Source organism: Camelus ferus, chromosome 12 (assembly GCF_009834535.1).
Source record: "Camelus ferus isolate YT-003-E chromosome 12, BCGSAC_Cfer_1.0, whole genome shotgun sequence".
In the NCBI taxonomy this organism is placed as follows: Eukaryota; Metazoa; Chordata; class Mammalia; order Artiodactyla; family Camelidae; genus Camelus; species Camelus ferus.
This window is the reverse complement of record NC_045707.1, coordinates 53,159,351-53,173,912: the sequence shown is the minus strand read 5'-3', so window position 1 is coordinate 53,173,912 and position 14,562 is coordinate 53,159,351. Positions and strand designations below refer to the sequence as shown.

Sequence of the window (14,562 nt, the reverse complement as noted above, 5' to 3'; positions counted from 1 at the left end):
TGTGGATTCCTCCCACAGGCTTCAGGATTGTTGTCTTATTTCTGGTACCTGCCCCTGGTGGGTGAGGCTGGACTAGAGGCTTATGCAGGTTTCCTGGCAGGAGGAGCTGGTGCCTGCTCACTGCTGGGTGAGGCCTGGTCCTGGGCCTCTGGTGGGTGGGGCCGTGTCTAGAGGCCTTTGTGGCTCAGGAGGTCTGCTGATGGGTGGGGCTGCGTTCCCACCCAGTGCGTTGTTTGGCCTGAGGCTTCCCTACAGGCTGTTGGGTGGGGCTAGGTTGGTGCTAATGATCCAAGCAAGGTGTCAGCCTCCAAGAAAGCTCAGGTAGGTGAAAACAATTAATTAAACGTCATTAGGAAAGTGTACTTTGTTATTAAACATAGGCAGGTGCAGGACTAGATTTGGTTGCCTCCATTAAGAGAACAAGTTTACTTAGAATGCTTCTGGTAACAGACTGTGTGAAACTTACTGATATTTTTGACAAACTTTCTATCAAATTCTAATTAAAGTTCTTCTGACTTCAGCTGACTTTGGGACGCTTCAGAGGGCCCCCGAGATGTCTTAGAGAAGGACATGAAGCTAACTAGGCCTGGTTGCTGTGCAGAACAGCGGGGAAGCGGTCAAGCGAGTGATGAGGGGTAAGCCTCCTTCGTTGTCCCACACCTCTGCCTCGGGTTATACGGATTAAGGTCATTGGTGTGGCCGTCCTAGGAATTATGGGAAGTTTCTGTCCTGGTATAACATGATCAGTCATGACTCTAGTTAGAATGTCCTGTGTCACAGCAGCTTGATAAAGCACCGTTGTCAGAAACACTGTGATCCGATCATGTCCTTTTCAGGTCTTCATCATCCACAGGCAGTCAGGCTGATGCTTTGCAGAACTGCTTCACCTTCAAGAGGATCCATAGAGAAGACTTTGACAGGTACAGGCTTCTCTTAAATTGTACTGCCGAGCTGGGCAAGATATTTAAGACATCTGATGAAAACTGATTTCATAAAACTATTGGTAACAGGGATCGACTGCATAGGACTGAGTGAACTGATGAATGTGGTTATAATTTTTTTGGTGGTTCGAAGTATTACTGGCTTTTAATCTACTGTTTTCTCACTGGATTGTTTACCAGATGTTTCCCTCCCCATCAGTACTGCCCCCAGTGTCAGGGCAGAAAGAGAATTCTCTAACGGAGTCGTCAGGGTGCAGCTACGCATGAGGTGGAGCAAGGCTTGCTGAGTCCGCTGCTAACAGCACGTGCACGAGGCTCGTGAAACACAAGTGATAAAATGTAGGGCCTGTGAAGCGCCTCCCACTGACACACCTCTGAGCCCGCTCACAGGCGTCCGGTTAGTTTCCCCCAACGTGGATAACGGGGCAAATACAAAGGAGGCCTCACACCGAGGGACTCGGCCTGAACCGGGACAGAGCCACCCCCACCCCCAGCATCGAGGGGCAGACGTTGTGATCATCAGTGCTTTCTGCTGAAAGGCTTTCAGTCAAAAGGAGAAATGATGGAAAAATCTGCACATACATACGGGGAGGCCATTCTGGCTCAGGTACGGTTTAACTTACAATTTACTGGCCAGAGTGGCGTGTTTTGCGACATTTTGGACACGCGCTGTACACCTGCTCTGGCCTTGAGGAGGGGAATGCATCTGAAAGTCAGAGCGAAGTAACTGTGGTTCAGATGGCCCGGGTAAACTGGGCGGCCACCGTGGGTGTGATTTCAGACACGTTCCTCTGTTGCTGAGAACTCCACTTTTTTTGAGCTGTGTCGGACTAAGGCACCACCAGCCATTCTCAAAGCAGCATCTGCTGGCAGGAGGCAGCTGCAGCCTTATGACCTCAAAGGCCTCCTCTTGTAAAATTAAATCTTTAGACAATAAAATTGCTTTAGATCAGATGTTAGCAGAGAAGAGGAGACATGTGTAGTGGCCAGTAGCTTTTTAAAATTTTTATTTTTATTGAAGTACAGTCAGTTTACAATGTTGTATCAATGTCTGGTGCACAGCATCATGTTTCAGTCATACATGAACACACATATATCCATTTTCATATTTTTTCCACAAGTTACTACAGGATATTAAATATAGTTCCCTGTGCTGTACAGTATAAACTTGTTGTTTATCTATTTTATATACAATAATTAGTATTTGCAAATCTCGAACTCCCAATTTGTCCCTTCCCACCCCCTTCCCCTCCTTGCGAGCATACGTTTGTTCTGTATGTCTGTGAGTCTGTTTCTGTTTAGTAAATAAGTTCATTTGTCTTTTTTCTTTTTTTATTTTAGATTCCACATATAAGTGATAACATGGTATTTTTCCTTCTCTCTCTGGCTAACTGCTCTTAGAATGACCATCTCCAGGTCCATCCATGTTGCTGCAAGTGGCCAGTAGCTCTTGTTACGTATATGTTGACACCACGTTAAAAGTTAAACCCTGAGATAAGTAAGTGGACAACTGGCTCCAAGTCTCCCCCAAAGTGCTAGGTCCAGACTGGTTTTCAGGCTTCCTCTCCTGAATTCCTCAGGGAATGAGATCTTAATCATACAGGACTCAGATCCAGGACTTGGAACTCCAGAATATTTCCAACTCCACAACCGTTCCCCAAACTGAAGTTGGGCTCTACCCCATTTCAGCAGGAAGTAGCCAAGTGGTTGTCACCCCTGAAAGATGTGGGGAGAGATGACACAGGACTGTCCACAGCGTCATTCCCCTCCTTGTCCAGCACCTGTTCTCCTCAGGACTGAGCAGCATCTCAAAACTAGGGGGTTATAACTGAGGGGGACCCTGTGGGATCCTCCCAGGTCAGACCCTCCCGCATCCTCTGCTGCAGCTCCCCTCTGAAGGACCAGATACCAGTATCTCATGCTTACTTCCTGAGGTTTTCAGATGCTCAAAACCACCACCAACAGGAAGAAATGAACTATTGACACAGAGCACATGGCCTCAGCCCTTCTCAGCTTGGGGTTGAGCATCAACCACCCTGTTCCATACACATCAACCAGCCAGAAGATTGTGCACAGCTGATCACGGACCCTGAGACCCTCTCCCTCAGCTGCCCTTTAAAAATGCTCAGCTGAAACCCTCGGGGAGGTTCTGGGGTGTGAACCACCCTGTCCTCCTTGCTCAGCCATGTGGTAAACCTTCCTCTGCTCCAGACCTGGAGATGTCAGTTTGTTTGGCTTCAGTTTGTGTCACGCACGTGGACTTGCCTTCGGGAACAGGCTCAGCTGGATGTGGCTCGGCTGGGCCCCTGGGGCCAAGTGTCCTGGTGAAGGCTCCTCCTCCCGCACTCATCATGGCACCGACAGACATGAGCACAGACAGGGACAGTTTCTTCTAGATCCTTCTATCAGCCAAAGCACGGCCAGCCCCGAGTCAAGCAGAAATATGCCCCACCCTGTCGGCATGAGGAACTTCGGCATCAAAGAGAGAAAGGCGAGCAGCTGGGGTGGGCCTCACAGACGTCCCAGGTGCACGAGTTTCCTGCAGCTGGTCTAGCTGACTGGCTGTTCTCGGCGTCCGCGGGGGCTGGTTCCAGGACCACCCCAGGCACCAGACCCACAGACGCTCTGGTCCTCTTGTGGAATGGCCTGATATTTGCAGATTTTTACACAAGTGCACCCTACGTGACTGACAATACAGTGCAAATGCCGAGGAAACAGTTGCCAGCGAGCAGCAAATTCAAGTTTTGCTCTTTGGAACCTCTGGAATTTTTCCCCCGAGGATTTTCCATCTGTGGTTGGTTGACCCCGCTGGTTTAAAGGGCTGACCGTACCACAAACCTATTGGTTTAAAGCAACACAAACTTCTGCCCTTAGGTCAGAGGTCCTAAAACCAAGGTTTCAGTAGGGAGTGTCTCGGGGAGACTTGAGAGGGACCCTTTCCTGCCTCGTCTGACTGCTCGTTCGTCCACACTCCAGGGCTCCTGGCCCCCGTCCTCCGAGCCAGCGCTCAGGCGGCCCGCCCACTGCCTCCGTCACCGTGTCTCCTGGCTCTCACCCTCCTGCTGCTCCGTCCTCGGAAGGCCCCTTACGATGACACAGCCCACCCAGGCAATCCAGCCACCTCTCCCTCTCAAGACCCTGACCGTAGCCACCTCTGCTCAGTCCCTTTGCCAGGTGAGGTCGCAGTCACAGGCTCGTGGACGAGGCAGGAGGTCCTGCTGCCCACGGTTAAGTACGCGCGAGGGGTGGAAACGACCACGTGGCCCCGTTAGAGGAAGTGCTCTGTCAGATGCTTTCCACCGGGCCCACCCAACCGCGTGGATAAAGCGTGAAGTGCGGGCGCTCCCTTCCTGCCGGGGACCAAGGGGTGGATGGGTCAGTCTGGGCTCCGGGCGCCGCTCCCCGCTGGACACACGGCCCTCGCCGGGAGGAGGCAGGGTCCCTGAGCCCCACCCGGAGTCGGAGGACATCTAATCGGGCCTTTGCTCACTCTAGTCATTTCTGGCAAATCACTCACTTTGGCCACAGCGATGACTTTAGAAGCCCCAAGAGGTTGCTGTCCTGTGTGGCCCTGACACCCGGGCTGTGATCTGAGGCTTCACTGGCTGCCCACCCCGTGTCGCTGGAGAGTTTGTGAACCAGGAAAGGTCAGGAGATGCAAAGGGTCGGGAAAAGCCACTCTGGAGGGCCAGGGAGTCCTCCTCAGCTGTACGTTCAAGGAGAAGCTGGTAGGTATTTGGTTTAGAAAACCCTGCAGACGGAACCAGAAAGAGAAGACTGAAAACCGTTGTCCTGAGCCTCCCGTGCCTGCCTTGTCACTCGGTACAGGCACCAGTGACCCCGTCACCCAGCTTATCACGCCTGTGCCTGGTCCTGTCTCCCTCGGGGCTCAGCAGCCCCGGCAGTGACGCCCGCGTGCCTGCCCAGAGCTCACGGGGACGGGGGCGTCGTGCTGCTGTGAGAATTAAGTGGAAAAGCACTCCATCTGGCACGGAGTGAGGTCCAGTGAGTAAGCACCATCGTTACATTATGTCAACTGACTGGAAAGGCTAGGAAGTGGGCGAGCTGCCCGCAAAGCATCTTCCAGAGGGAACGAGCAGAGGGCCCAGGTCACGGCGTGCGCCTGCCCGCAGCCCAGCCTTGGCCGTGCCGGGGCCCAGGCCAGTTCATGCTGAGGACCTGAGGGCTTCGACAGCCTCCAGAACAGCCCCCAGATGGTTAACTTGGCCATCTGGGTGGGCACCCCCCAGTCTGACTGTAAAATCACTGTGATCGGGGAACTACGGCTTGTGGATGGAAATGGGGTGAAAAGCGCCAGCCCCTCAGCTGTGGGCTCACGGGCACGAGACCAGCAAGTATGTGCACGTACATCCACGTGTGTGCATGTGCCAGCTGCACACGTGAGCAGACATCTTCAGACAACACCAGGCAAGCGTGGAAGCAAGTGCCACCGTCCCCTGCGCCCCAGGTCAGAGCACAGCGCCCGCGTCGGGGGCCCCAGGTCAGAGCACAGCGCCCGCGTCCAGGGACCCGACTCAGAGCTGCTCCCTCCCGGGCTGCAGTTCTTTGGAACCATGTTAATCTGGGTGCTTCACCAAGCTCACCTTCACTCACGTATTTACTGTTTCTTTGCTATTTCACCTCATCCCTTCAACTTTCTGAAACCATTTTGCTTCTTCCTAACGTGCGCCCTTTGGAGGCGGACGTGGAGTTGACTGGTGGTGGCAGTCAGTCTGGGGGCTTGGAGGGCGTGTGCGGCGGGGACGGGACCCGAGGGCGAGGAGGCCCCTGAAGCGGCCCATTTTATCTCCGCTTCAGGTCCAAGTTCCCTCAGAGGTGAATTTCCCTACGGCGATATCGTCTTCTTCCCACTCTACTTCTGACTCGCCTGGCTTCTTGAGCTGGAGCCTCCCTTCTCGTCTTTCTCGGTGCTTTACCCTCAGCCCCTCCCTCCTCCCGGGCTCGTCCCACATGTGTCGGACCCACCTCTGCCTTGTCCTTTGTGTAACACAATCTCGTAGGTTCTTCTTGCTTCTCTGGGGCTCCCGTGATTGCTGGGACCAGGTTTCTTTTTAAATGTATCCCTGACTTTCTAATTTCAGTGACTGTATTTTTACTTCTAGAAATTATTTTTCAAAACTTTCTGGTCAATGTTGTTGGTTTCATTTCTCCATATTCTAATAACTTTGTTTCTCTAAACCTGCTCAGCACACCTTACATCATGCTGTGTCCACCGTCCTGTGCAGGGTTTCCCTCGTTTAATCAGTGTTGCCCCTCAGGGGTCCTAGCTCTCTGCAGGGGTCGTGGTCCAGGCCCACCCTCCCCAACAGCCTTTACTTTCTGACCGGTTTGCCGACCTGGCTCCGGGCCCCTGGCGACTGGAAGGCGGCTGAGGGGAGCTGGGCCCCAGGCCCCAGGGTCCCACCCGACTTCTACGTTCCATCGTCAGTTCTGGCAGCAAGGACCCTTCTACTTCGCCACCAGCTTGGGGGCGTGTGTGTGTGTCCCTGACGTCCTTATGCACCACAACCGGGGGGACGAGTACACGACACCACAGCGCTGGAATCAAGCTTTCATTCAGAAAGACGCCTCCTCTCATCCCAGCAGGTCTGGCGGCGTGGACCTGAGTCAGCAGGGACCAGGTGACCCCAAGCCCGCAAGCACCGGGCGCCCCTCGGCAAGTCCCCTCAGCGGCTGCTCCTTCCTAGAAAGGCTGTGCGAGGGCGACGATTATGGCGGAGGCCATTTCCCGCCCCCAGGAAGGTCAAATAAAAACGTGAAGACGTGGCTCGTGTCCAGAGCGTCAGTCACAGAGCAGCTGTGCCTGTCTCCACAGCCTGCCTTCTCTGACCTGCTGCCTTTTCCAGATGAGCTGTAGGACGATTTCCCCGAGTTGTGAAAAGAGCTCTTCAGAATTCTGATGGAAATCAGTTTTGGCTCAGGTGTGTGAAGTGCTTGGGGAGCTGAGGCGTCCGGACAAAACTAGGGCTCTCATCCCGGAACGCAGCCCCGGCCTCATCAAACCTCCCTTGACGTCCCTCAGCCGAGAGTGGACGGTCGCTTGTCCAGGCTCTGAGACCGTCATGTTTGACCCCTGGTCTGGACGGGGTTACAACGTACACTGTTAGGCTTATTACCAACACTGTCAGTGAAATACTAATTTCTAATTAGATATCGCTGGAGTATTTAAGTGCTTTGCTTCTGTGTTCACTTTATAAGCGGGCATCTTGCTGAAGTTCTGGAATAACCCACAGCTTTCCTGGCGGTCACTACATCTACAATAACCCAAGTTACGGCTCCTGAAATACCCGAGTGCGTCACAGGAGAGTGGTGAGTGGGCGCTCCAGTTTTGTTCCCAACTTTAACAGGCACACGTCTCATGTTTCATAGTAACTTTGCTAATTTCACCTTCCTTTAAACATACTGGGTAACGAGTTTTATCAGGAATGGAAGCTGAATTATATTTTGAGGCATTTACCGAGTGTATGCCTTTCCACCTTTGTTCTACAAATACAGTAAAACGTGTATTTTTGCCACAAAGCCAACTGTGTATTTCTAGGATGCGTGCTAGCCTACTTGGTCGTGGACCGAAGTTCCAGTAATACAGCTGGTGCTGATTTGTTCATAACGCTTTAAGACTTTTGAACCTTTAATTATTTCTTACTTTCTCTGACAATTTTTGGTACGGGGTTCATGCTACCCGTATAAAATGAATTAGAATGTTTTTCTACATTCTGGGACAATTTAAATAGCTTTAAATATTTTCTCTTTGAAATGTTTAAACAATTCACCTGGAAAACACCTGGAATTAAAGTCACTTTAAAAATTTTCATGCTTTTATAAAGATGTCAATGGTTTTCTATCACAGACTCCTTGAGACGATTCTGATCATTTGTCTAATTTATAATCCGTCTTATCAAATTTACCAGCATAGAGCAACAGGGAACCTAGGATTTTTAAAAACTTTCATTTATCCTGAATAAGTACCTTGCTCTGTGTGCTCCTGGCTCTGTCTTTTGCTGTCTGTACACACAGCAGTTTCTTCAGTTCCGTTCAAAGCATTTTCTTCTGCTTTTAATAGTCGTTATCTCGACAGTTCCCCAAACATTCTTTTATCCTTCATTTTTGTCTCCATTTTACTTAGTTCCTGTCTGGTCTTTATTTCCTCCCTTCTGCTGACTTTTGGTTTTGCTCCTCTGTTTCTGACTCTTCCCGGCGCAGGTCAGGCTGTTTATGGGAAGGCCTGTGTCACTGTGAATGCCCCTCTCAGAGCTGCGCCTGCTGCGTCTCAGAGCCTTGGTATCGTGTTTTCAGAGCTTTCATTTTTCTAACTGTGGACACTGAAATGGAAGATTCGACTCCACTTCTGGTGAAAAGGTAGGAAATGTTTATTCACTAGGTCCTCCGTCCTACCTCGACCTCAGAGTCCCCTTAGTTCTGTTTTGACGTCAGTTAACACAGTTTCATCCAAATGCAACCAGGTTCCTGCTTTCCCTGTTACTCGTCCTGCTGAGCTCAGCATTTCACCCCATTTCATAAGCAGAGTCACAGTGATTTAAGCCTCCGTGTGGGTTCACTGCAGTCTCTGGTACGAGGCTGGTTTAATAAACTCAATTTTCTTCGCCTTTAAGCTGAACAGAATGACCCAAGTTCTCAGGACTAGGACGTGAGTGGTGTAACTTCAACACCTGCCAACCTGAGAGTGTCCATCCCGCTGTCTGCACCGTGACAGGAATGTTCACAGGCATGAATTCTCGGACCACAAGCGCCCTCCCTAGACCTGGAAGGTGGGTCCCACTGACCTCTGCCATCGTGTGAGGCCAGCGTGGTTTCTCCCCTCTTGCAGGAAACTGGCTCTGGTCTGCTTTGTCTCTGCCCCGGTCACATGAGCACTTGTGTCTAATACAGGACCTCTTCTCATGGGTCCCAGAGCGATGAGCCCTTGTCCCCCCTCAGATCTGCCTCTGAACAAGGCCTCCACCCCGCTGGCCCTGCCTGCCTCTCAGCATAAGCGTCGGGCCCTCCAGGACCCCGCTGCCAACACCAACTCGTCCCCTGAAGCACGGACGACGGTTCTTGTCTCTGATGCTCACTTCAGTCCCTACAAGTGTCACTGTGTCCACCCGAGCCTATTCCTACTATTTCTGCTGCTTCACATCTGCATGGGTTCTTACGCTTCTGAAGAGACACACACTTTCCTGAAAACTTTTCTTGATTCTGAAATGAGATTATATACTGATAGAGTATAATTTTTATGAGACTTGAGGATAATTTGTTTTGTTTCTCAGTATCCAACCCAAGACCCGAGTACCCCCCGCCCCCCAGTTCCTTCACTCATCTTTGGCTTCGGTGACAGACACCCTGGGTGTTGGGACCATGCAGTTAAAATTACGTACTCCTGCTGCAGAAAGGGAGATCTTTAATACAGTGAGAGAAGGACGCTGACATCCAGCTTCGCTCCCAAACACCAATTTTATTACAAATCACATAATTTTTACAGTCAACCCATGCCTTTAGTTCTGGAAACCCCACCTTGTGCGTCTCCACTGCCTCAGCTGAGCTGAAACATTCTAAACCTTACACAGCTTGTACAGGTTGCATTTCATAAGTTAAAAAAATGTTCTATTTTTCATGATAAATGGTGCTACTCATAACTTCACTTGGTAGACTTTTAGTTAGTTTGGTGATTTTTACAGTCGGACAAATAGCAACATGTCTATAATATCTCTAAGGAATAATCCAATCTAATGGTTTGCACCGGAGGCCAGGGAGTTGGATTTTGTCAAACCCAAATTGAACAGAGTTGAATTTAGGTTAATACAGAGGAAGGCGTGCTCTGGGTGCGTTGTCCTTTGTATTTCCTGAAGCATCAGGTGAATTGTAAACAGTTCAAAGAGCTTCTTGTTACTCCTGTAAGAGAACGGGCACAGGAATCACACACTTGGTGTAAATGCGGGGACACGGGTGGAGAAGGGGGGCAACACAGGGACAAAGGTGCCAAGACAGCCAAGCAGGTTCCATGAAACAGGCCTTAATGTGGAAAAGGACTAAGGAGAAAACAATTTTTTGTAACCCTGAAAACTGCACTGTGTCCGCTACCCGAGCATGGAGGGTTACCCCAGGAATCAGAGACGCCCGAATGACCACAGCAAGACGCCTCCCGCACAGAAGGTCAGAAATGAGGGGTTCTTACTTGATCTTGGAGAGCTTCTGTAGAATAATGCTGAGCTTTTCCAGGATGTGGAGGTCGAGCTTCGGGGCCCGGAGCAGCACGGAGCAGGTGCGGAAGAAGAGCGAGGTGCTGCAGGCCGCCAGGAAGGGCCGCAGGGACCCTGCCGACAGGACGGGCCAGGTGAGGGGCTGCGGGGAGCCGGCCGGCCGGGGGCCAGGACCGGGGGCGCTCACGAATACTCACTGGCGTTTTCACCCTTTCCACACTGAAACTCGGGGCAAAAACACCATCACATGTAAAATTAAAGTGTCTACTGGCTCTGGTTGAACACGCTAACCAAAGGGAGGGCCATTTTCCTGACATCAAACTTCCACCGAGCAGAACTCAGAAGAAAATCCATATGTGAGAGATGCCAGTAACAGTGGCCTGTTTAAATACTTAGCAACAGGACACTTTGTTGGGGTAGTAATTGTTTTTTAATGGAAGGAGGAGCCAATGTAATGGCTGGTCTTTATTGGAAAAAATGGGGTAGTAATTTTTTGAAAAATGAAATTCTTAAATTTATGGTTTTTAAGTGTTAATGACAGGTCATATAATCCCTGAAAAGGGAAGAACTTTTTAAGCATAAAAGGAAAAGGGGGAAAGATTCATAAAAGATTGAAAAATTTTACAAAATGAGATTGTTAAAATGTAAAAAAGAAATAGAGCTTTTGTCTTTTATTTTTTTCTAAAAAACAACAACAAAAAAAGGGGAAATCCCAAACTTGTGGTATGGGGAGCAGAAATCTTGTAATGTATTTGCCAAAAGATGAATATTTTACTAGAAAAAAGAGCTCTTACAAATCACTAAGAAAAAGACGTGGCCCCAACACGTTTAGCAATGAGCACGGCGCACACGGCAGCGACTCACAGAATAGACACAGGACAAACACCCGCCCTGGGGAGGGGTGGAACAAGTGGAATTTGGCAGATATGTATGAGAGGCCTTGGGTGTGTCCCCTGACTCAGCACCCCGCCTGCAGACTGAGGGGCACGAACGTGCACCTGCACGAGCAGGAGACGCAGCCCTAACAGGGAGAGGCGCGCGCTCTGGGGAACAGAAGGCGCACGCCGGCTGCCACGGTGCAGCACTGGTCGGTAACCAGGGAAGCTCGAGCAGAACATTTAATCGTGGCCTTTAAAACAGAGTCCCCTGTACACTCAGAGGCTCCCACAGTGAGTACAGAATTTATTGCAAACACAAGTAAGTGAACAAAGGACGTAAAATGAGAGCCCTGCGCTCACCGTTCTCTGCGAGGCCACAGCCGCTGAGTGAAGCGGACTATCCAGTAATGAAACCTGCAAGCCCAAACCCCAAACCATCAAGTCAGAGGAACACTGTTGCAGAACAGTGAGACCTGTGTGCAAGACGTGGGCTGTGCCCTTCACACGTGGCCACCTGGGGAAGAAGACACACCACTGCCCCCAAGAGTAACCAACACAGCGTCCACACACGCGTCTGGTGAGGGGGGGCCTGGAGGGGAATGGAGGAGTTGGCGGGGGATGGCTGGGATAGTGGGGTATGGAGCGGATGAAAGAGGGATGGTGAAAGACGGTGGCGGATGGCTGGGGTGGAGGAAGATGGTGGGGGCTGCCCAAGGAGATGCAGGGGGTAGTGGGGGATGGTGCGGACTAGCTGGGATGGAGGGGGATGGCTGGGATAGTGGGGGGGTGGGGGAGAGCTGGGATGGAAGAGATGGTGGGGTAGGGAGGGGGATGGCTGGTATGGTGCGGAATGGAGGGGGTTGGGGGGGTTGGAAGGGATGGCGGGGGATAGCTGGGATGGCCAGGGATGGAGGAGGACGGAGAGGTTGGTGGGAGATGGCTGGGATGTCGTGGGTGAAAGAAGGATGACGAAGGATGGAGGGGGAATGAAAAAAGGATAGAAGAGAAAGATGGGGATGATGAGGGGATGGTTAGGATGGTGGGAGAGCTGGGGTGGCTGGGAATGGAGGCAATGGAGGGATGGTGGCTGTGATAGTGGGGGGATGATGCGAGATGGCATGGATGGTGAGGAATGTCAGGGGATGGCTGAGAATAGAGGGGGCTGGGATGGAGGATATGGCAAGGATGGCAAAGGAGATGGAGAGGGCTGGTGGGAGATGGTGGGGCTGCCTGGGATGGAGGGAATAGTGTGCGATAGCTGCGGATGGCGGGGGATGGCGGGGGATGGCTGGGATAGAGGGGATGGCACAGGATAGCTAAGATGGCTGGGAATGGAGGGGGATGGTGGGGATGGAGGGGATGGTGGGGGATGGCTGGAATGGAAAAGATGGCTGTGATGGAAGGGGATGGAAGAGATGGAGGGAATGTGGGGGATGGCAGTGCATGGCTGGGATGGAGGTGATGAAAGAGGGATGATGGGGGATGGAAAGGGATGATGCGGTAGGGAGGGGGATGAAGGTTATGGCGGTGATGGTGGGGGTAGGAGGGGGATGATGGGAATGGAAAAGACAGTGTGGATGGCGGGGGATAGGGATGGAGGGGATGGCGAGCGAGATGGTGGAAGACGGGGGATAGAGGTGATGGCTGGGATGGCGGGGATAATGAGGGATGGAGGGGGATGGCTAGGATGAAAGGGGGATGGTGAGTGATGGCTGAGAATAGATGGGGATGGAGGGGATGGCTGTGATTGTGGGGATAACAAGGGATGGAGGGGGTAAAAAAGGGATGGTGGAAGATGGTGGGAGATGGCAGGTGACATCTCCAATGAAGGAAGGTGGGAGGGTGTGGAGGGGGTTGGCTGGCATGGAGGGAGACAGTGGAGGGTGAGGGGGGTGGCTACATGATGGTGTGAATGCCCTCAACGGTAACAAATGGCACACCTAAAAATGGCTGACATGGTCAACTATTTGTGTTTTTAACCATAATTAAAAATAAAACTATTTCAAAATAAATGAAGAAAAAAACTAAAGTGATGTGTGGATGGCATTTTTAAAATACTTTAGAGAACAAGAAAAAACAAATCTGCTTTTCACCTGTCCAGGATTAAACTTCAGAGAAGGTGTCTACACAGGTGTCCTCAAATTCCGAACATTACACCCTGAAGCCCCCGAACCATGTTGGGCATCAGCCCCCGAGCCGGGCGGCCCAGCACCAGCCCAGGGTCCCCTGTAGGCGGTGCTGCTGTCTGGGCACCAGGGCCCCTTCCCCTGCTGGTGCACTAGGGGCAGGGCCACCCAAGCCCCCCTCCCACTGCCCCCCCCAACCCCGGCCATGACCTGAGGTTCCGGCAACAGGCAGTTAGGAAAGAGCAAGTTGCAGAAAACAAACAAAACACAGGACTCAGGAATTCTGTGACCGCCTCTCTGGCTCTCCTGTTCCTTTTCCTTTGTTATTTTACCCACTTTTTACTCCATGTCATTCTTGTAATCTAAGAAATTTTCTTTTGATCTAACAATTCCACTTTCAGGTCTATTCTCCCAAATAAGCTCCTACATGTGCACATGAGCTTTTTTTATAAGTAAGTTTGTGGAGAGAAGCACTGTTTGAACCATAACAAACACAACAATAATGAAAAAGATTGAAATGTTGGGAGAATTACCAAATCGTGACAGAGACACAAAGTGAGCAGACGTCGCCAACAGACTTGCTGGAGGCAGGGCCATGACAGGCCTTCAACTTGCAAGAAAGTGAAATATTTGCAAAGTACAATTAAGTGACGCAAGCTTGTAAATAAATGTATATATATCTGGATAATAAAGCTTTTTGGTTTTTTGCCAGTTTGTAGTTTTCCAAATTTCTATTATTTTTATAACAGAAATAAATTTTACTTAGACACAAACTCAAATCTTTCTACTTGAACTATGCCTGACAAGAAAAGGAAAGTGTTCTTTGAAACAAAGTAAGACTCAAGTTCTCACACAGCTAAACCAGTGAGTAAGGGCTTCACCAGCGACAGGAGGGAAAACCAGAAACCACAGCCTTTCTGTAAGCACACAACCGGCCATGCATGGCTGCGCCCAGACGGCTGCAAGCAGAAGCCCTCCGCCCAGGAGCCCGCACTCAGGACACGCTGAGGGCACAGACCTGGGTCCACGCTCACGGCAGGGCGTCCTCGCAGCACGCGGGGACCCGAGCGGGGCTCCGGCCGCCCCTCCGACCTGGGGCTGGGAGCGGACGCCGGGCCCCCAGGCTTCCCGAGTCCCACCCAGCACAGAGGGCCGTCACTCTCCACATGCACATGACAGCAGAACCCACCAGGAGGCCTCCAGGTCACAGCCACCCACACCCAAGCCGCACTCGGGCCTGTGGAACAAGAACAAGGATGGCCGTCCTGACAGCCGAGTGCGGAGACGGCCGCGGCGGACCCGCGCGGCTCCTCTTCACCCTGCCTGGGCTCCGCCGCGGGCCCCAGCCCCGACCCTGACCCTGACCCCGATGGTCTAGGTGCTGCCCCTGTGAATCCAA

At 51.5% G+C, this 14,562-nt stretch overlaps 1 protein-coding gene and 2 long non-coding RNA genes across 8 annotated transcripts in view; 2 read left to right on the top strand and 1 right to left on the bottom strand.

The window, feature by feature from the left end:
- Positions 1 to 422: 422 nt before the first annotated feature.
- Positions 423 to 1,543, top strand: LOC116667750. Its single transcript, XR_004324777.1, has 3 exons — positions 423 to 635; positions 837 to 920; positions 1,122 to 1,543. It is a non-coding gene; the product is annotated as an uncharacterized LOC116667750 (long non-coding RNA).
- Positions 1,544 to 2,436: 893 nt separating this feature from the next.
- On the top strand, positions 2,437 to 9,223 carry LOC116667749. The gene is made up of 3 exons (XR_004324776.1): positions 2,437 to 7,271; positions 8,163 to 8,318; positions 8,573 to 9,223. It is a non-coding gene; the product is annotated as an uncharacterized LOC116667749 (long non-coding RNA).
- Positions 9,224 to 9,394: 171 nt separating this feature from the next.
- Positions 9,395 to 14,562, bottom strand: part of CCDC138 (coiled-coil domain containing 138) — a 34,518-nt gene continuing 29,350 nt past the window's right edge. For 4 of the 6 annotated variants that reach the window (XM_032493671.1, XM_032493673.1, XM_032493672.1 and 1 more), the window contains 2 exons: positions 10,135 to 10,273; positions 9,395 to 9,851 (listed from right to left, as the gene is read on the bottom strand). In XM_032493671.1, coding sequence (XP_032349562.1) covers positions 9,686 to 9,851; positions 10,135 to 10,273 — 305 coding nt within the window. In that variant the 3' untranslated portion in view covers positions 9,395 to 9,685. Of the gene's footprint in view, positions 9,852 to 10,134; positions 10,385 to 14,562 lie in introns of those variants that run through there. The other 2 variants (XM_032493675.1, XM_032493676.1) reach the window with 2 other exon arrangements.